We start from the raw sequence: 23160 nt of genomic DNA, 5'->3' as shown, positions 1-23160 counted from the left end.
CAACACTTAATTTGTTCTTTTTTTCGCTTCTCACCGAGATTTTACTGAGGAGATCGTCCAGACGTGACATAGTGACCAAGTGAGCCATTCCAGATGCCAGATGTTGCCATGGTGATATATATAAACCATGCACGTTGCACACACACAAATCCTTGAATGTGTGCTGGTATTGATAAAGCAGGAGGTTTATTGAGCTCGTAGCTGGAGACTTGCGTTCAATAACACTGCACCGTGAAGGCCGTTTCTTCTCGCATATTTGCCCTGTGAGAACCATGGATGGAATTTCGAGTTTGTTTTAGCATTTCACATATTTATAGGAGGTAAAATAAAGAGATTGGGAAATGAAGTGACTAAAATACTGAACATTAATTATGTTTTATTTCTTGTTTATCATGTTAACAGGGAGGTTGCTTTATATAACCCAGTCAAAAGCTACAATTTAAAACTTAATTATAGAGTAATTTAAGTATGTAACCAAAATTGATCTTAAAGTAGGAGCTGTAGATTATAACTGTCTAAGTTCGGTGACCAATATGATGGCAGTGACGTGTGGTTCCTCCAGAGGGGGCGGAGTCTGCATGTCAGCATACTGTGCTAATTAGACAAACTGTTGATTATACTGTCAAGTTAATGCTTTGGAAAGTATGTCTGATATAATAAAACAATTCTTTTGTGGGTCTTTTTGCCTCTCTATTGATGAAGAGTAAAAAGAGAACAGGAAATCATCGGAGAGAGAGAAATGGACAGATTTGAACACGCACGTCTCAGTTTCTCTATAGAACGTGTGCAGTATCCGCTAGTTCATGTCTCTTTAAAAAAAAAAAAGCATCAACATATTGTTTCATACCTCAAAAGATAATGTTTCAAATTAAAACTTGACGTTAACCCTGATCAGTGAAAAGGAAGCGAAGAGAAACAACAGGGTGTTATATATAATTGTTTTTTATTCTCACTCAATTTATAATTTTGCCTGATACTAGAAAAGGTACTCTACCATTTAACATATTTTTTAAAGATATGAATACTTTTATAAATTCATTTTAAACAAATGCTGTTGTTTTGAGCATTCTGTTCATCTAAGAATCCTGAAATTAAACGCTTTATGGTTTCCACAAAAAGGTTTTACCTGTTTTAAAAGCAATAAGCTACAAAAGGTTGTGAGTTACCATGATTTCACCATGGTTAAACAAACCCCCATAACTGTGGTAAAATCACTGTAACGTCCAGCCTCAAGTTGGCTCATATTACACTTTGAAATATTCCTCCACATCAATATGATTAAAAACATCAATATTCCATATTTAATTAAATATTAAGTATATTTATCAGTCGATATGTTTACAGCTGCCAAGCAGCAGTAACTTAGCATATTACTAAGGTTTCGGTTGATTTATAGTCACAGGTGTGAATATTTTGACAGTTTTGGCTTTACAGATGTACTATAATTTCAAATTTGGTGTTACAGGTGTGTCCCGTCAGTTATATGACCGCAGATGTTGCGTCCCAGGATGCTGTTTATCATTGAAACAGTGTTGGGACTCTCAGGGTGACCTCATCACCCTGACCCAGATTAACCATGGACATTTACCCCTCAGGGCTTTCATTGGTTTGATGGCGATACATAATTTATGTTTGATGTGGGAGATATTCTTTAAGAAATGGAACCTATATTAGCAGAGCTTCACCTTTGCAGCTTGGCTTGATGTGGATCTGGAGTAACAAGTACTCTCACCGTGTACCGAGAAACAAAATGGTTTTGGCCGCATGGAATCTCTCTCTTCTCTCATTCTCTTTCTTTTTTTCCCCATTCATCCTCTCCCTCTGGGCTGTGTCTGGCTTCCTGGCCATGATCTATGGTTTCATCTGCCATTTCTTCTTTTGTGCAAGGCCAAATTGAAGATAGATGAACAGGGAGGGCTAAAAAACGGGGGCGTTAAAAGAAAGAAAAGGCCTCCTAGTCTAGAAAGTTTGCTCTTTCTAAATTAGTGTCATTTTAAGGGGGGGAGGGGCAAAAGATTGACCTATTCATTTGGACTGCGTGTTCATGGAAAATGTGCACTTGCTCTCTGAGGTGTGTGTGTGTGTTTTGGGGATGAAAAAATAAGCCATCGATCATCACAGCCTCCTTTAGAGCATGACCAATTTTTGGCCCAAATTGCACAGATGGCGCAATTACATGCGGTGGGTTCGTCCAAACCTCACACAGAATAAAGAAAACACACCATCCTCAATTACATCCGCACGCCGTTCGAATTCTGACAGGGATCGGGAACGAGGCGTGAGGAATTGCAAAAGTGTCAGCGATCGGTAGTGGCACTCTTCACGCCATTATTAGTTTTAGTTAAACATTTTGTTTTATATATTTTAATATTTTAATTTCTATACTGTTATATTTATTTTATATTCAATCAAACTTTATTTTTATTTATTTTTATTCTTACATTATTTTATATTTAGTAAAATGTTTTGTTATATATTATGCAATTTAGTGGTTCAATATTTGTATATTATTTTATATTTATTTAACACTTTATTTTATATTTATTATATTAATCATAGTTTATATATTTCTATTTCAATATTTTCTATTTTATAATTGTTTTGGTTTATTTTGACTTTATTTTATTGAAAAACAAACATATTATGTCATGGCAATAATTCAACTGTCTTTTTGTATTTTGTATGAGGGGTCCAGGTTCATTTCAGACCCACTGGGTTCGAACACAGCTGTATGTTGCTACGCTCTCTGATTGAGATAATTTTCCATTGTGACCCAAATGCCTCGTGCCTCGTTTTGCAGATGTTATTTATATTTAATACACCCCTTGCTTCTCCTCCTCCTCCTCTTGTAGAGAGATGAATGGTTTCTCTTTCAGCCGTTTAAATAGAGAGGGATGAGAGCTCTCTCTCTCTCTTTCGTATGAATGGCTGCTGTATAATAGTCTCCAGCCCTGACGTTTAAACAAAGAGCAGAGGTAGGACACAATACTCAACTCTCCGATTGGAAAATCGGCTTAATTGAAATGTTCCAGACTCCGAACACTCCCTACCACAAAGAACTGCAATCTCTCATTCTTTTATGGCAGGCCCAAAAAACCCAGAACCACAACACTTTGTATTTGATATGTCAAACTGTTGCATTAGTACTCCGACGTCTGCCATTTTCTTTGTCTTTTTTTCTCCTTTTAATCCTTTTGTCCTTTCGTATTAGGCCTACAACCTCATACATCACAACGTAAACCCGGTATTTTGCACTTAAAATATTCTCACAACTTGGTCCACCACTTTGGACTTTATTTGAGCTTGTTGCAAGCATCCTATGATGCCTATATAAATAAAAATGCTGTCTAGGTAGGGAGCTGTCTAGATTTGGAATGGAGCCAGTCTCCTGAGAGCCGATCGATTGCCAGTCAGACATTATGATGGCTGAATGAAACTATATGAAAGTAGACATGTGTAGGTGGTTCTCAATATTTCTCAGCGAGTTTCAGCAAGCTGTTCTCTATGTTGGACGTTTGTAATATGCAAGATGTCTGTGTGAATGAGTAAGTGTGTGTTTGTTGAACTGCTGACAGTGATGGTGAATGTGGCAACCTCTGTTTTGGGCCGCAGTGCTCAGATTTCACAAAGCACTCTGAAAGCATCAAGCAGGTTGATCATTAGATATTTCCATCTGTCTGTCTTGCCATAGCAATGCCGTAATTGTGGGTTCGATCCAGCATGAACATGATAAAATGTATAGCCTTCCTTGAATTCAAAGTAAGCCACTTTGGATAAAAGCGTCTGCCAAAAACAAAAGTAGTTTCCTACAACCAAAACTAAACTGCATCTATAAATGTGGACTAATATAAACTCAACTTTATTTGCTCTAGACGCTAATGCTATTTGCTTCATTGCTCTTTCCTTTTTTATACTGTTTTTAAAAATGGGGGATGGAATTTGTCAAAGAATTTCTGTGGTTTATAACATTATGCAACAAATGCGTCAAATGAGCTTAACTTGAACATTTCTCTCAGGACACTTAGAGCTGATTCCAGTCAGACTCTGGCGTTAGCATATAGCTAAGCTAACGGCTCAATACAGAGCTAACTGATACTGTGTGGGAAAGTGAATTTATTTGTTAGATGGAAATATTTTCTAACTGCAACTGGAAATAAAAATACATGTTGAAATAAAAACAAGTGAGATTTTGAGAATTCATTCCGAGGCTTGTGTGTCTGTAGGTGAGCCGTGTGCCGGTGGAGAGCTGTGAGCAGTACAGCAGCTGTAGCGAGTGTCTGGCTTCTGGTGATCCCCACTGCGGCTGGTGTGTCCTGCACAGTGTGTGAGTATCTTCACCTCCTGACTCCACAGCTGCTCGCACACACATACACACACGTTTACATGGCTATATGAATGGGGACATACTGTAGACTGTTTTGTTTTAATATAAAGCTAATTGCTTTGTTGACACTATGCTTGACGTCATATATACATAGATGCCTCATTAGCGGCTGTTTCTATGGGTCTCTATGTGTAAGCGGTCCGCCATATTGGAACGGTCAAAGCTGGTACGTGAACATTCGAGAGCAAGTTGACTGAGCGTCTGCAACCATAGTTTGACAAATATGAACATCTATATCTGCAATAGATTTCAGGAGATGATTATGCTAAACTAACACAATACAACAAGATGAAGGCTTGCACGACAGCTAACACGACATAATAAGTTAACATAGTAAAAGTAAAAACATTCAAAATTTAAAACCAGGCAATTTCAAAACCAGAAGCTGGGCAATGTTGTCACATCATTGATTCTTACTGCGAGTAACGACACGCTGAACGTTCCAAGATGGCGGGTGCGCCGACGTGTCTGCCATCTAAGTATACATATCTATTCGTTACGTAACAAGTTTACAATGACAATTTGTCTGTTCATGCTCAAAATGAAATGTAATTTTGTTTGGTTTTGGTTTGGTTTTGTTTGGACAAAAACATGAAATGCTTGATGAATAAACTTATCATGTTATGTCATGGAAATGATTCAGCAATGCCTTCGAGAGTCTCTGAGGGTCCAGAAATCCTCCAGAACCCCTCATTTTGAATACTACTAAATTTTCCTTCCTCATCACACTACACAGTGTTTACTTTCCGAATCTAATCAGCTTTCTAATAAAGTATGCGCTTGATCTCCCTGGTTGATTATTCTTAGAAATCGATAGTAATGGCGTTGAGTAATATTTGTGTTTAGATGTTCACGTAAGGACCGCTGTGAGAGAGCTGATGAGCCCCAACGCTTCGCCTCCAGACTGGAGCAGTGCGTCCGACTCACGGTGCAGCCCAGCAATATATCAGTCACCATGTCTGAAGTTCAGGTAAGTGTGTGTTTGTTTGTGAATGAAATCTCTTTTGTTGTGATCAGATTATTATTTGGATAATTTTTAAACCCGTTGGTGGTTTGGGTTATGCACATTCAGCTACATATGTAATATTAATAAGGCTTTTTTTCTTACCTTGTTTGTTTTATTGTCCTTTCACAACATACAAAAAGACAACAGACACTTTGCTCTTGGTTTTTGCTCACCTAATTAAATCTATGGAAGCTTGTTTCCGCCACAGAATAAAAAATAAAAAAGGTAATTGCGACAAGGTAATCACAATTCAGACTTTTTCTCTCACAATTATGAGTTTAAATCTCGCAATTCTGACTTTTTATCTCAAAATTGCGTAATATAGTCGCAATTGTGTTATAAAGTCAGAATTGCATGATATAAAATCGCAATTGCGCGTTCTAAAGTCAGAATTGTGAGAGATAAACTCGCAATTATGAGGAAAAAATTACTTTTTTCTCTCGCAATTTTGAGTTTTTATCTCGCAATTCTGACTTTTTATATCACGCAATTGTGTTTATATCTCGCAATTCTGACTTTATATCTCGCAATTCTGACTTTATAACACGCACTTGTGACCAGTGTTGTGCCAGTTCACAGCTTTTCTGAACTAGTTCAAGTTCAGTTCATACATGCTCAAAGTGAACAGTTCACGTTCAAAGTTCACAATTTTAATTCTGAACTAGTTCAAAGTTCAGTTCATTTTACTTTTTTCGTGAGATATTCAAATAAATACTTTTTTTCACACTACGAGCTAGAAATCACCATACGTTCTTTGAAGCTGCTCATTGTAGACATTTGCTCATGACACTGCAATTGTGGGTTTCTTACCAGGTGATGAAACTTGCAGCAGTACAGACAAGGTAGACCAGTTCTATACTTAGTGCAATGAAATCTACCAGCATTTAATTAAAAAAAGAATATATAATATGAAATATGTATATATTATTTGATATATATGATATTATATATACATATGTGTGTGTATGAAATGAGCAAAACTCTTGAATGAAGGTAATGAAGGCAAAACTCAAAGGCACAAAAAACTTTATTTTTAAGGAAACTCTCGTCGTTGCCTGCTACGCGACGTTGCTATGCCTACCCCGCTCTGCTGCAATTCATCACGGGTAACGTTGTGCGGAAGCCAGTATGCTATTCAACTATTCTCAGCCGGACACTACGTTGCCCGCAATGCATTGCGCACACAATGTCAAAACCATTTCTGTCTGGTGATACATGATTTAAGCGGCACCAGCGAGAATACAGGAGGGAGGAACTTTCTCTCGTTGCGTTTCAAAAGAGAAAACAGATGTCACTCAGTTTTCAATGGAAAACAAATTCCAACGTTCATTTACAGTGATGTCTGCCGTTCATGACACATAATGTGAACTAATTCACGTTCAAGTTCTTTATTAAAAAATGTGTTGCGTTCAGTTCAACGTTCACGAAAAAATGAGCGTGTTCAATGAACGCGTTCTTTTGAACTCGTTCACGCACAACACTGCTTGTGACTTTATATCACACAATTCTGACTTTATATCTCGCTATTCTGAGAAATAGTCAGAATTGCAAGGTTTAAACTCGCAATTGTGAGATAAAAAGTCGCAATTATCTTTTAAAACGTTTTATTCTGTGGTGGAAACAAGCTTCCATATAAATAAACCTTTAAAAAAAAAAAAGTTTTTATTGATATAGATGATTTAACATTTCAACCAAAAATAAAAGAAAAAATTATAAAATATTTTAATTTATTAAAAAATTATTTAGCAATATGATTGATTTTGTGATAGTGATTGTAGTGATATCTTCACATTTTCACTGGATTACACTTGAATCTCAAATTTCTCTTTCTCCCCCTTTCTTCTCTTCTAATCCCTATTAACAAGATAAGAAATGAAAGAAACGAAATGCAAAAAGTAACATTTTGAAACATCTGTCAATAAATGTCAAAAAATGACAGAAATGTTTCAGCAAAGTAAGCTTTCATGTAATATAGATTTCATTTTGCGCAGTTAATTGTGATCAGATCTCTCTCTGACTGCACTGGAGAGACGCATTACAGCTAAAAATATCCAGACAGTAACTGGAAATGAAAGTCCTGGTGTCTTTTGTACAAATGTTCAGTGTTTGTCATGCCAATAAAGCACATTAAAATTGAAATCTGTTCTTGTCTCCCGATCTGTGTTCGGTCCTACAGCTGGTTCTTCAGGCTCAGAACGTCCCCAGTCTGGTTGCTGGCGTCAACTGTTCGTTTGAGGACTACACTGAGACGGAGGGACACATCATGGGGGGACGCATCTACTGCCTGTCCCCCTCCGCACGGGAGATCGCTCCCATCACACGCAACCAGGGTAAGGTGACGCGCGCACTCTTTTAAAAGCCTCCATCCGCTTGTTAGAAAGCGCTGAAGCTCACTGTTTGTCTGCTGGCAGGTGACAAGCGGGTGGTGAAGCTCTATCTGAAATCCAAGGAGACTGGGAAGAAGTTTGCCAGCGTGGATTTTGTCTTCTACAACTGCAGTGTCCATCAGTCGTAAGTCTCACACGGGAAAGAGAGAAGGCAGCCTCCTGTCGTCTAACTCTCTCCCTCTTTTTCTCTCTGTCGTTCTTTCGTTAAAACTAAGACAAGTTTATTTTTATGGGGCCGTGCTGTGTGTGTGTGTGTGTGTGTGTGTGTGTGTGTTTACTGCTGCTGAGTGAGAGAGGGATGTAATTTTTGTGTGGTGTTAGCAGTTTTTCGCTGATATCAGGGATGAGATCAGACTTTTAATGTCATTTCATTAACGACTCATGAGCATCCCTGACTTCAGCCGTCCAGCTTTACTGCTCTTGAGTTATATTCCCGCAGTTCTTACATCACTCGCTCTCTCATGCTCCCATTCCTATGCTGAAATCCAACCTTTCTCTGTTCTTAGATCAATGACAAATAAAGATGTCGGCAATGTTGAAAAGGAAAAAAAAAAAGTTCAAAGCTAGTCTGAAATGCATTTGTTTTGGTTTCCTACTTTTCCAAACGTTCATAAAATGTAAACATTCTTACTTTGTTTAATAGCTCTTTAAAATGTTTAAAGATATTATTATGATAAATTATATATCTGTCACAGTTATGTTCAGTTAGTTTGTTTTCATGGACTTTCAGTTTGTTTTCATCAGTCACATGTGTTCCTTTTGTTTGATTTTCCCACCAGTCATCAGTTTTCATGGACACTCATTTAATCATCAAACCTGTTTGTTATCATTTTATTATCTCTGTGTATTTAGTTCCTCTGTTTTCAGTCTTTGGTTGTCGGTCGATGTTTGCATGTTGTGTGTGTGTTTACCCCATGTTTCACACACGCAATGTTAAACCTTCTGTCTGTTCCTGTGTTTGTTGTAATATAAAAATATCTCCGTCTTCATCTTGTGACAATATCATGAATATCATAACTTTTTTTGGGATTGTTACATTTGACAACACAAACTAACTTTGCCATGTCATAAGAAGGTCCTTTATATCATATTTTTAAGAGGCTTACTGACCTTGACATACTGTTATTTCCTGTTTTATGATTTGTAGACAAATGACTACAACATGGCTTTGTGCGTGTTGGTTATCCCACATTAGCTTTTATTTTGCATATGCTTATTATAGTTAACTAAACCTAAAACCATACTTTCGTTGCTTGAAATTAAAATAAATTGTTAATATAAAATTAAAATATAAATACAACAAATACAGCTGTCCAGGCAACATTTCACATTTTCTTTTAGTTTAACTTGATGTACAAAAATAGCTCAAACTAAAAATTCAATAAAAACTATTTGAATTAAAAACAATTTAGACATAGTAAAAAAAAAAAAAAACTAATAAAAATGACAAAACCACAAATCATAATTACTGAATTATCAAAAAATTTATAAAAACTCAAAATATTAATAAAAACTATAAAAGTATCTCAATGATACTAAAATAACACTAATTGGTATTTAAATAATATTTTTTTAAATAATATATAAATAAATAATTGTTAAAATATTTTTTTACATATTTTTTATTTTATTTTAAAGTATTCTTTAATATTTTTGAATCAATTAATAATTGCATATTAATTTGATTGAGAACCATTTGATTAAGCCTTTCCATAAACCATACTGATGGCACTAGCATCGCTTCATTCTCTTGACCCTCCCCATGGCTCTTACTGTCTCCTCCTCCTCTTTCTCCTCCTCCTCACATTCCCATCCCTCTCCGGATAGACAACAGGTTGTGCTCCAGGCAGGAGCGACTCCAGATGTTTTGAGCTCCAGTGTCTCTCGTCCTCTCCCTCTCTCGTTCATTAAGTCAGGCTGTGTGCCCTTCGCTAGCTCAGCGTGCTTTGCATTAGCATGGCACCGACCCATTAGCAACACAGCCACTTCATCTAAAACTGGACGCGATGAAGTGCTCACCTGGTGCTCCACGTGTGTGTGTGTGTGTGTGTGTGTGTGTGTGTGTGTTTGTGTGTGTTTGTGTGTGTATGTAAGTGTGACTAAGGCACACTATTTGGCCCTAGTGATCACTGGATGTGTGTGTGTGTGTGTGTGTGTGTGTGGCAGAGGGGCTCCTGCTTGGCACGGCAAATTACCCTGCTAGCTATTTACATGCAGTGTAACAATATTAGAGTTTAGCATGAGACGGGGGGAGGGAACGGCTTAATCGAGCATGTGAGGGACCCGATGCATTTTTAACAAGAGGAGCACGGAGTGAATAAGGAGGGAAAATCAGAAAAAGACGGATAGATGGTGGCTTTTGTTGAAGCGATAAAGCGCTTGCGAGGCTGAAAGGTTAGCTGTAGCTCGTGCATTTTAATATGAAAAGAGCCCATGCATGTGGCACAGGAGACACACACTGTTGAATAGACTGCCCTCTCTCTTTTGCGCGCGTGCGTGTGTGTGTTAGAGCCTCAGGGTTGGCACCATGTAATTCTGATTTCCTGTCTCGTGAGACTCATCATTATCATTGTTTGCTTAGCATTAGACTTGCATATTCAGAATATATAATGTGGAGGTTAACACACTAACAGTTTATTTATTTTTTTACATTTTAATACACACACACACACACACACACACACACACACACACACACACACACACACACACACACACACACACACACACACACACATCTATATATGTCTATCTATCGATCTATCATCTATATATATCATCTATCATCTATATCTATATCTATCTATCTATATATATAATTACATTTATTCGTTCATTTTTTATTGCACAATAATTTTTTTACCAAAATTATTTGCATATTTATTTATGTATGCATATTTATTTATTTATTTATTTATATTTACGTTGCATATTTATTTATTTATTTATTTATTTTGGATTGGCACCATGTTATTGTGACATCTGATTTCCACGTGTCAAATGTAAATATACAGGTTCAAACTTTCTAACAATTTTCTTTAGTTTTTGTACATTTGAATGCAAACACCTACAATAATAAATGAACAATAATTAATGTAAACATACCTTTTAATCAATATTATATTTTATTGCACCATAATTTTTCAACTTAAATTGTTGCATAATAATAATACTAATTTCATTTTAATTATTTAATTGTGCCATAATATATCTTACATCCATTTATTTATTTATTTATTTATTTATTTAGTACATCATTTTTTATTATGTTGCAAGAACTTTATTAGCATTGGAAATTGACTTCAAGGGAAAATTGAGAAAGTCAATTTTGGCACAAAATAGTTTGTTGACAATTGAAATAGTTTGAAACAATTGTTTCACCGTACTGGCAGTAAAGAGGATGGCATGAGGCTTTTGAGGTGTGTGTCAGCAGTGATGGGTCGTAACCTAGGCTCTTCTTCAGGAAGTAAGATCTGAATAATACAAGATCAAAGTGTGCCAATGTGACATTCATTAGTGGATGCTTCCCTACGCCTCTCTCTCTTTTCTCCTCTCTCTCTCTCTCTCTCTCTCTCTCTCTCTCTCTCTCTCTCTCTCTTCTGTTTTGCTCTGCTCTCCTCTCCTCCCTTTCTTTCTCTTTCTGTTCCTTTTTGTCGTTTCATCCTCGTTTTTCTCCTTTTCTCACCCTCGTTTTTCTCCTTTTCTCACCCTCGTTTTCTTTTTCACTGCCTTAGAATCTCTCTATTTCTGTGCGTCAGGTTCAGCTGGTCCGTTAATTCAGCGGCTCTTGTGTCTCATGTAGTCAGAGCAGAGTGAGGAGAAAGCTTTATCATGCACCAGCAGCGGACGTGAGCGTGAGCCTTTGAACGTTTGGCACAGACAGGGGAAGAGGCGTAGAGAGCACTTCTCGCCTCTTTGTGATGCTCTCGCTGACCGAAGAAGCCTTTTCATGATATGAGAAAAGCACGGTCCGTCTGAGGAGAATTCGGGAGCGCTGAGCTACATGGAGTTTGCGGAGTGTGTCTTAAAATACTGAGGAAGTGGCACTCTTGTGTGGACTGTACTTCAACATTTGAGTTGTAGAGCTTGGACGCCCAAGCATTTGTTTAGTAAATTAACTGATTCAGATTTATTCAAAAGTCGTCCAAGTCCCTGTGTATTTCGTTTCCTTTTATAACATTCAAAAGTTTGGTAATGTTTTTAAATGTTTTTAATAGAAGTCTCTTACGCTCACCCAGGCTACATTTATTTAATCAAAAATACAATAATATTGTAAATGTAATATTTTGAAATATTATTGCAATCTAAAATAATTGTTTTCTGTTTTGAATATATTTTAAAATGTAATTTATGTATGTGTTGGCAAAGCTAATATGCAGATTTTCTGCTCAAGAAACATTTCTGATTATTATCAACTTTGAAAACAGTTGTGTACCATTTTTTTTCAGGATTCTTTGAATATAAAGATAAAAAGAACAGCATTTAACAGCATTGATAATAATTAAAAATGTTTCTTGAGCAGCAAATCAACATATTAGAATGATTTCTGAAGGATCATGTGACACTGAAGACTAGAGTAATGATGCTGAAAATACAGCTTAGCATCACAGGAATAAATTACATTTTAAAATATATTCAAATAGAAAACAGTTATTTTAAATTGTAATAATATTTCACAATATTACAGTTTTTACTGTAATTTGGATCAAATAAATACAGCCTGGGTAAGCATAAGAGACTGTTTAATAACATTTAAAAAATCGTATTGACCCCAAAGGCCATTTATACAGTATGTATATATATAAAAAATTTGCCATTGAGTGAAAAAGTGTCCATATATATATATGGCGCAGAAATTACTCACTTCACCTGGACAGTTGTGTAATGGTTTAGAAGTACTGCACAAATCTGTTTCCACCTCTTATGTCAAGCTCAGTTCATTCTGAAGTTTATGCCGAATGCGTGATAAGAAACTGCTCCCACGCAACTCTTCTGATATGACTTTTTCAGACGGGTCTCTGAGACTAGAGTACAGACCAGCGTCCTTGTCCTACTCTGCCAAACGGCAACAAAATCTTCCTCTGTATCCATAGCAACAAAGCAAACCTACACCTTTGTCTCAGTGCGATGTGTGGAAAGTTGACAGATCAGTGTTGTTTGTGACGTGTCTGGCATTCTTATTTTCTTCACCTTGAGGTGCCAACTCTATCAAATGTGGGCTCAGTTGTTAAATGTCTTAAACGAACAAATCATCAGTGTTGTTGATGTAAATGTCACTTTAAACTGTTGAATGTGAAGCTTTGGTCATTTACTTTGTGTGATACCTGAATGAATGGATAGTGTTTGTGTGTTTGCGTCTTATCTTTTGGTTTCTTTTCCTTTGCTGTTTGATGAGAGCGTTAGTTCACTCTATCTTTCCGACATGTCTTTGATCTGTCTCAATCTCTGTCCATCTCACATCACCCGCTCTTTGTCACCTCTGCTTGAAAGATGGAAAGAGAAGACATAAAAGAGGTAGATTTGTTTGAAAAACCATCTTGGTAATAGGGTTTAATGGACGGTTACCAAGGCATGAAATGCCTCGGATATGCATTTAAATACGTCATTAACAAACAACAATAGTTGTTCAGTTCAGTTTCGTACACACTGCGTAGGATCTTTGTTCATGCTGAAATGATATTAAACAATGTTTATTTATTAGGATTAACCCCTGGAGATGTACCATCTCGTTTTCGAGGGGGTCCTAACATACAATGTAACACAATCACAACATAATAATAAAAAAGAATCATATTCGTACATCATGCATCATACATTGCACAGTGATGAGTAAAAAAAGAACATCCCAAAACAAATCTGCAAAGTCTATTATACGCTGTATTAAACAAAGCAAGATCTAATTTTAATGTCATTTGATAAACATCATCACAATAATCAAGGGTTGGAAATATAAGTTGAGAAACAAGTTTCTTACAAACATTGTATGAAAAACAATTTTGAGATTGATGTAAAATACTAATTCCAAAGTTGACTTTGTGTTAAACATGATTAATTTGTGATTTAAAAGAAGTCAAGCTAGACAAGATATAATAATATCAGCTTTATGCAAAGGAGTACTTTACATGATAAAACACAAGAACAAGTTTTGGATTTAAGTTTCTGTCTAGAACCCAAAATCAGTATATAGGACTTAGTTTTATTAAACACTAATTTATTATACAAAAGTCAATCTTGTAAAATATTAAAATCATACTGAAGGTATTGAGTTTGTAGAGAATCAGAATTATATACATACAGTACATGACAGTATCATCAGGATACCTTTTTGAAAATGAATGGTCGATTATTTACATAAATGGGGAAAAAAGAAGTGGTCCCAGTATTGAGCCTTGAGGCACACCTCTATGTTGAATAAAAAAATCTGATTTATTCCCATTTAGGACAACACATTGTTTTATATTATGCAAATATGAATTAAACCACAAAACTGCATTATAATTGTGCTAAGTGCCAAATTCCAATGCTGATGAAAGAGAAACATTAGAATGTTGTGTGGAAATGTTATGGTTTAAAACAGAATGCGTATAATAGAATGAGTAATTTTGCAGTTAATAATTAAATAATAATCTCTTTCTCTTGCTGTCTCCTCTTGATAGGTGTCTCTCCTGTGTGAACGGCTCCTTTCCATGCCACTGGTGCAAATACCGACACATGTGCACCCACAATGCCAACGACTGCTCCTTCCAAGAGGGCCGCGTCAACATGTCTGAGGTCAGTCTGCCTAATACAATGCATACATTTACATGCAACGCCCTTTCAGTGCACAGCTCCCTTTCATTTCATAGAAAATTGCTTTTCATGTTTGCGACCCATCACCAAAAAATACAGGGGTGCAGATGCACACATGGGCGGTCATGTCCCATTTGCAAGCGTTGTTCTTTTCGTGCTGGCTTTGTGTAAGCAGCTGTTCTAAGGAGAGCGGCGCTGGATTAATGCACTTATAAACGGCACTGACTGAATGACTATGCAAATTGTATCGTGTTGTACATTTACAAATGCTACATTTGCATAAAAACCAATATCAATCACATCTCTCCCTCCTTTTCTCATGAGCGCTGGAAGTGCGAGAGGCGGCATTACGCGTGTACAGTGGGTTATGATTACTGACACGCACACGCATCAATCCTCCACATGCCCGTTCTCGACTGCCGAAGTCGTCTCAGGGGAGCATTTGTATCTCAAACCGTTTTGAGTCGACCAGGGGGCTTTTCATGCACTCTGCAGCTGTTAAACAGCGCTTTTGCCGTTGAGAGGGGCATTTGGGTGTAATGTACGCAAATGTTTACAATTTTACACACAGCCTTATCGGTGTTCACTCCCAAACACCTTCCTAGTGTGCTGCAGCATCCACATCAATATTAGTTGATCTTGAGGATAACAGCTCAATGCAAAGCCCGTGAATTAGTTTGTATTGTGCACAAATAGTTTAATTTAAGTCTTACTTTGTACTCCTAATATTGTTATTATTATTATTTTATTCTCATTATGTAATTTATTTATTTATTTTATTAATATATAATATATATATATATATATATATATATATATATATATATATAAGATATGTCTACCTTTATATTGACATTGAGTTAATTCATAGGATGTTTTATAAAAATGTGTTTTCAGAATTAGGCCTTGAAGGAGCCAGACATTTTTTTACATTATATTCATTTTCCTTTTTTATGATTCATGTATCATTTTCTTTTTATTTATGTTGATGTTTGCATGGATTGTGAATAGATTCTACATTAAAGATCATTGCTCATCGCAATGTGCTGCAAAATGTCTTTAACCCCTTTATCCTTGACTGTATTCGTCATGTGTAATGGCCTCGGTAGCTTTATTGATTTTGTAAAATGGTTACTGCATAATACAAGTCATGGACACAATTTTTCATAAAAAAATTATTTTATTAAGCAAATTCATTGCTTAAGTCGCTCTGGTTCAAAGCGTCTGCTAAATGAACAAATGTAAATGTAAATTCATTAAGTATCATCCTTCCTCTAGAAAATTCTTTCTTTGACAGTTAATATTTTGTCTAGATACGCTGTTGCATGATTGATTTGGACATTAGCTAGATGTCATTACATCATAACCTGAATTCAGTAGCCTAAACTGCTTCAGTGTGACCATGAAGAAGTTGCCATGGACGTGTGTAAAGACTAATAAACACTGGAAGAGATGCTCTTGACATGGAGGTTGGTGGTATTTGGTGTTTATTGGGTGGAGGATGAAGGTGAGATAGTGGCAGGGTTTTGTGGGTGAAGGTGTGGAATTGAGGCAGGGAGTGAAGGATTGGTGTTTCACATCTGGTATCTTCAGGTAGCGCCGGTTAATAACTAGTGGTTGAAGTGAGATTTCGGAGATTGCTTTTCATTATTCTCGACAGTGGGGTCTCAAAAGCGAGTGAGGTGCCTTCCTAGACAGCATTTCTGGGAATCATAGGGGCATTCTTGGGATGACTACAAACATAAACATAAGGTTAAAAGTAACACCCTTGCTACCTGTATACAGTATACACTGCATGAAGTGCATAAAGTTCTACTTTAGCTTATTTACTGGTCCAATCAATCAATCAATCAATCAATCAATCAATCAATCAATCAATCAATCAATCACCAACCTTAATTAACATCCATCCATCCATCCATCCATCCATCCATCCATCCATCCATCCATCCATCCATCCATCCATCCATCCATCCATCCATCCATCCATCCATCCATCCATCCATCCATCCATCCATCCATCCATCCATCCATCCATCCACGGCTGAAAATACAGTTCCCACAATCCCTTTCCAAATGTCTTTATCTCTGTCATTATTACTGCTCAGTCTGTGAACAACCATACCTTAAAAAGTAGCCAAACATCCTCTCTGAGACATGAAAGATAAACCGTTCAGCCACCAATTGTAATGAGTCACATTTGCAAATCAAATCGCCTGACAGCGGATAAACAGTGGGACACATTAAATCTGACCAGGTGGAAAATTGCTTCAGTAAGCCCCACTTGAGGAATTCACAAGGAGAAATAAACAAACATATATATATATATAAACAAACAAACACACAAATAGCACCGCCAACACACTTGTTCCAGCATTCGTTATTTGTGAACCCAGCTGTCGACCAGTAGCTCATTTAGTCACACTTGGACAGCGGTTTTACCCTTTGCTAGTGCCAAAAGTGCATTTCACAGACCCGCACAGAAGGTCGTGCTGAGCTGCGTTTCGGCATCATTTTTGGAATAATGGTGGGGTGGGTGTACACCACGCTGTTCTCTGTTTCCAGCCTATATAGCATTTGTTCTCACGCTGACATGCTCATAGTGTACCAACATTGATTGTCCGTAAATGGACCAGAGAGACTGAATGAAAGCTGCTGACCAACCTTGGGAACTCAACATTGCTGTAGTATCTTTTGGTTTTCTCCTGCGTCTCTTTTTATCCAACCCTATTGAGACAGAGCCGCCCAGTCCATAAGCGTAATGAATGGAGTTTGTTTTAAGGATGATGAAACTGGTGTTACGGCTGCGTTCTCTCCCTCATTTGAGACTCATTAGTGTGCGTCTCCGATGAGACAAATGGGGGTTTTGATAAATAAGTCATGGGGTGGTATATCACCAAGGAACTCCTCGATGCTCCCGCGGGAGCTGTGTGATTCAGTAATGCTCTGCCTTGTGTTTGCTCTTATAAACAAAGACATGTCACCCATGATAATAGCAGGAAAAGCAGAGGATTGTGGGGGTGTTTGTCATCAGCCCGGGTGCATATGTGATTTTAAGACTTGTATATACAGTGGCTCTCATAATTCATACAGAGCTGTTAGCATTAAAAGCTTTCTGCTTAAAGCTATTGTACCTACATTGCTTTTTGGTAATAAAATAACTCGGCTCTCTGCAAATATTTTATTCTTAGTGTTTCAAAAGCTTTTTTGGGTGGTGTGAGTACATAAGACTGTAATATAGTTGTCTGCAGGATGATAATTCAAAGAAAGCCTACACAGACACCAAAACAAAGGCATTTTTTTGTCTTCATGAAAGAAAGGTATATTCTCAGGCTTTTACAGCCTCAGTTCTAATCAGTATAACTAATATACTGCTGCCAAATAGGGAAACTGCACAGCTGAGCCTGATCAGAGAATTTTTTATCAGGACTTCCGTCGTGTTTATACTTTCTTCCTTTTCGCTTTGAGGGACTTAATTAAAAATGAGAATACATTTAGATTTCACTTCAGTTTGTCACGAGAGCCCATAATTACCCTTTTAGATCATTCATAATATCTGTGATTGGTTCATAAAGCTTGAAAGGGATTTCAAACTGTTAAAACAAAAGAAACTGTGTCTGAACAGTGTACACTGAAAAGTTATTTCTTTGTGAAAGTTTGTAAAAGTAAGTGGTTGACTAAAAACCTTTTATTTCTGTATTTCTAATAGAGATATATATTAGTGTATATATATAAAAAAAAAAATTTGGTGTGTATATTCATGCAAAATAAGTATTTCAAGAAAATGAAGGCTATTTCAGTAAAATTACGATTTTGGCATTATTTCCATGACAATTATGCACATTTCATATTACTGTAATGCAAAAATAAATGACCCCATTCTCATTATTGTAACACAAAATAATGATATTTATGCAGATTTATGCTGGTTAACATTAATGAGAATCTAATCAAAATCACCATTAAGAATAATGAGAATTAAAAGAAATAAATATTATTTAGGGATAAATGTGACTAATTGTCATGAAAATATCCGTAGAATAAATAACAGTCCTTAAATAAGCTTTATTTTTTATGAACAATATACTTTATTTTACTGTGTGTGTATATGTGGTATATAGGTGTGTGTGTATGTGTATATATAGGCTATATGTATATGTGACCTGGAGATGTCTTATCTCACAGTCTAAATGTTCTACATGTCTAAACATAGTGCCATGTTCCATTTTGCAGCATGTTAGTATTCCATTATGTAGGACGTGGTGCTTTTGTGCCAAATCTTATTTTAACCTTCAGTCTGTATGCCTGTATGTCTTTTATAGAACTTGAATAATTTAAATAAAACATACAAACATCGTATTCATAAATGACCTTCTTACAGTGCCAGCCATATATTCCTTACCCACCTTTGGCTCTAAACTGAATTGCACTTGTTCGATCTGGCCTTTGTTTCTTATTGCATGTGGAGAGCAGCATCCACTTCTAGCATCCAAATTCCATCCAGCTCTGATTTACCGTCTGTCCCGTTTGGCTGTCAGGTGTTTCTTCATCCTTCGCTCTCTCTCTCACTCGCTCTCTCACTCAAATCTCTGCCCAGCTCCCTCAAATACTCTGCAAATTCCCGTCTCCCGTGCCTCTGATCCCAGGCACTGGCGCTGACAGCACTGCACTACAAACAGCCGAGGATGGAGCTTTGAGAAGCCAGTCTCTGGATCAGTATTCCAGCGGCCGTGCCAAGAGCGCATGCCTCACCTCGTGTCATTTCAGTTCCCTGAGCTACTCCATATCAAATGCCACCTTCATCCTACCCAACGCCTCATCCTCCCGGGATGACAACGATGAGGGTTCACTGTAATTAATCAATTAATCAGAAAGGCAATTAGCAGAAACGGGGACCCTGCCATGCACCCTCACCTTTGTTGTTTGATGCCGGTCCATCCCGCTGTGTTGCAAGTAGAGCTCAAAGCACCGCGGTTCCCGTTCTCTCTGGCACTGGGCCTCTCGGAGGGATCTAAGGCTGCCACTGATCTGTGGCTTTAATTATTCAAAGTGTATTAAATCTTAATTTCCAGATGCCTCAGCGTCTGTCTGCCTAATGGAGACCGAAGATGAATTTTACATTCAGGAGTCAAGGAGATGGCGCTAGCACTCGCGAAGTCTTGGGTGGTTCCCAAGGATACGGGGCCAGGACCAGGTTTCTCATGCTGTTCTAACTCAGTCCAGTGCTACTGGGTTCTTAAAGGATTTTTTATTGTATTATTTTACTTTTCTCAGACTATAAAACCCTTTTGAGGATAGAAGACGAGGTTTCAGTGAATTGTTGTGTTTTGTCTCAGAGACGCTGTGTGTTTTGATGCGAAAGCAAAACTGATTTTGCTTTCAGAGGTTAATCAGAGGTTAAGAGTTATTTATAAAGGTGTTCCTGAGCAGTGCAACCAAAAAGTTTGCTTGTGCACAGCGCATTTTACACAGGACAGCTTCCTGAACCGGGGAGAGACAACGCCGGCTCTATACAAAGACTACTTTCCACTGTGAAAACTATCTTTTCAAGCTGTGCTGGCAAAGTTGGTTCCGATCGATCAGCTTTATCATCTGCATTTTCAGAATCCGACTCGAACTGACACGGTAAAACCGACAACATTATTATTAACTGTGTGTTATGCTTTAGAAGCCTTGGAAGCTGAAGCTTGCGGGACGTTACAATTCACTGGGTCTGCTGGCCAATCAGAGCACTCCTTCGGAAGGTGGAGCTTTGTAGAATTTAGCATGTTTCAGACAGACTGGGTATAGAGGTGCTGCAATAGTGTACAGTATATGAAAGATGTTTTTTTATTTTTATTTTTTATTTTTTTATACATATTAACCTATTCTATTACACCAATAAACAAAATAATGAACTTTTAAAATAACGTCATATGACTTCTTTAACTGCTACTTGTGTGTTTAAAAGAGTGCTTTAGCGGTTAACATGTTTGCATAGCCAAATCATCTCAGACAAGTTGCGTCTTTACATTAATTGCCTTCTTTCAATTAGTAATAGCAATTAGCCTCTAGGATGGGTCACAGGGGTCAACTTGTTTACTAGTCATCCAACAACCAACTTTATAGATTTTTGCTGATAATTTACTGATATTTTTTGTTAATTTTCATATTTTTTTTAGTGGTGCCGTTGTGCTTTAGCTGTTAGCATGCTTGCACTGCAAAATCATGTAAGAAATGGACGTCATCTCTTGATCTGTGTTTTTTTTTTGCATAACCACAAGCATTACGATTTCAAGGCAGCATGCCAAGTTTAATATTTTCCTAAAAATAGCAAAGAAAAGCAATCAGTCCAAAGCAGGTGAACCCAAATCTAGCCTATTCCTTTAGACTGATTAGTATTTCAAAACACCCACTGACTGACAAGTCAATTCTAAAATCGACGTTTCCCTAGTAGCCTTTTGGAAATTTCTAATATAAAGTATATCACTATGAGTAACAGGTCTCCAGTTTTAGTTAGAATTATGGCACATTTTGCTAAGTTTTTAGTGGGGCTCTATTTTCCAGCCCCATGTGGGCGGACACTCTAAAGCCCTTTTAGACTTCAAAGTCCCTTTCATTCGACAACAGCCTCATCTTAGAGTGGATGGATCCATGAGTTGTTTCCCCCTCACCGTTTGGCCCTCACTAGTCAACGAGCTCCAGACTGCCTAATTAGATGACAGCCTAGTTCCTCATCTGTTACCCTGAAGAGACTTGCCAAAATATGTAATTAAAATGCTACTAGGATTTAAAGATTTTTTTTGGTGATGCTGCCCTTAAATTGTTGATAGTAATTGGTTAGACATAATAACAGGCTTCGTCAAAGTCATTTTAGCAGCTCAGTCAATAGTGATACTGCATATTAACTACCGGCTAAAGCAGTGCTGTTGTTTCTATACTATCCTATCCGTAATGAACTTTAGAACTAAACTTTTAGGATGGCAAGAACAATAGCACCACTTTAGTCGGCTCTTAACGAAATTCATGTACCAAATGTTAAAATACCTTAATTTGGAGGCTTTTCTTATCAAATATTGAGATATGTTTGATTAATTTAATTCATTATTCAAAACATAATTAATTAAGAGATGGTACTCCAAGAATACTATGGTGGTACTATGGTACCATGTCTAAAAAAAAACATACCAAAGTGCTTTTTTAGTATGTTTGTGCTGCACTTACAAAGACGTACGAAGTGATTCTCATATTCACACACCATGGTACATTTACCAGGTTACCTCTAGATATTTCATAGAATATCAGAGTATTACCATGGTTCTTTTTTTTCTTTTCTTTTTTGTATGTGTTGAACATTCGTCTTTAATGTTTCAACCACAAAATGTGTTCCTATGCGATTTTAAATAAATTTCCAACTCTGAAGCGAGGGAATGTGAATGGTCCACAGAAGTGGGCTGTGTTTGCAGTGTGGGCTTTGCTTAACGCTCCATGAGCAGCGTCTCTGCATCGCCCCACAGGTTCTTTCAGACTGAGAGAGAGAGAGAGAGAGAGAGAGAAGTAGAGAATGTGAGAGAACGAGGAAGAAAAGAGCAGCAGATATCATGTTTTGCTTGCAGGAGCATTGCTAGAGGCAGCAGTTGAGCAAAACAAACAGCAGACTAGCAGAGCAGTGCTGCCAGATCCCAGAGCCAAAAAACAGCCCTCCTCTTTCCCTCAGCACGGCTTCCCAACAATACTGTACTGCATCTCTCTGCGTTTCCATTCCATGTCCATTTCATATCAAACCTCAGCTGCAGGTCCGTTTGAAATGTTATTCATCGAATTAATTAAATATATGTCAGTTTTTGCTAAGAAAAGCCACTAAATTAAGATGTAGATGCACATCTTGCACCATGAGCACTGTGTTTTGAATATGTCGTGTGAAGTTTAAAAGCAAGTTATCAATTTTGAAAAACACGTCAAGAGACCCGTTAGGCATATTATTATTTATTTTATTTATTTATGCATTGTTATATTGGTATTCACTTTAACTAGAAGTTTCTAAACCATATTTTACTGCATTAAACATTTTAAAACTAATTTGCAATAATGTTATATGTAGCCAAATCTATTTTATTTTTTATTTTTGTATTTTATATATATATATATATATATATATATACTGTATTTCTTTGACAATTAGGTACGTTAATGGTATAAGTTTGTAACTAAAGGATAACATTTTTTATTTGAGTTATTTTTTAGTTAATTGCGAGTTAGTTTCATTTTTTATTTTATTTATTTATTTATTTGATTATTATTTTTATTTTTTGTTTAATTTAGATAATTAATTTAATTTATTCATTTTTTTTATTTAGTTTATTTAGTTTTTATTTTATTTTATTTAATAAAAAAAGATTCTGATAATCATCCATGTTCTCAGAGATATGCAAAGTAACCGTATCCTGGAATTTTCTAGCACTCCATGCATTAATTTAAAATGCAGTATAGTACCGTGTTAAATATTGCAGCAGAAAGTGCAGTGGAATGCTTCAGCATCAGTCTGATGGATTTGAGTTTTCTAACTTGAACATGTGAGTTTGCTCCGAGCTCATTCCCACTATGTGATTCTGCGC

General features: G+C 36.8%; 1 protein-coding gene across 2 annotated transcripts in view; it reads left to right on the top strand.

The window, feature by feature from the left end:
- Window positions 1–23160, top strand: part of plxna1a (plexin A1a) — a 209837-nt gene that overhangs the window by 108088 nt on the left and 78589 nt on the right. For both annotated transcript variants that reach the window (XM_082146171.1, XM_082146170.1), the window contains exons 5-9: window positions 4224–4324; window positions 5231–5354; window positions 7567–7720; window positions 7802–7901; window positions 14434–14548. In XM_082146171.1, coding sequence (XP_082002297.1) covers window positions 4224–4324; window positions 5231–5354; window positions 7567–7720; window positions 7802–7901; window positions 14434–14548 — 594 coding nt within the window. The remainder of the gene's footprint in view (window positions 1–4223; window positions 4325–5230; window positions 5355–7566; window positions 7721–7801; window positions 7902–14433; window positions 14549–23160) is intronic.

The sequence above is a fragment of the Leuciscus leuciscus genome (assembly GCF_965113295.1).
Source record: "Leuciscus leuciscus genome assembly, chromosome: 18".
Taxonomy (NCBI): Eukaryota; Metazoa; Chordata; class Actinopteri; order Cypriniformes; family Leuciscidae; genus Leuciscus; species Leuciscus leuciscus.
Note: the sequence above shows the minus strand (reverse complement) of the source record. Positions and strands in the feature narration are given on the sequence as shown.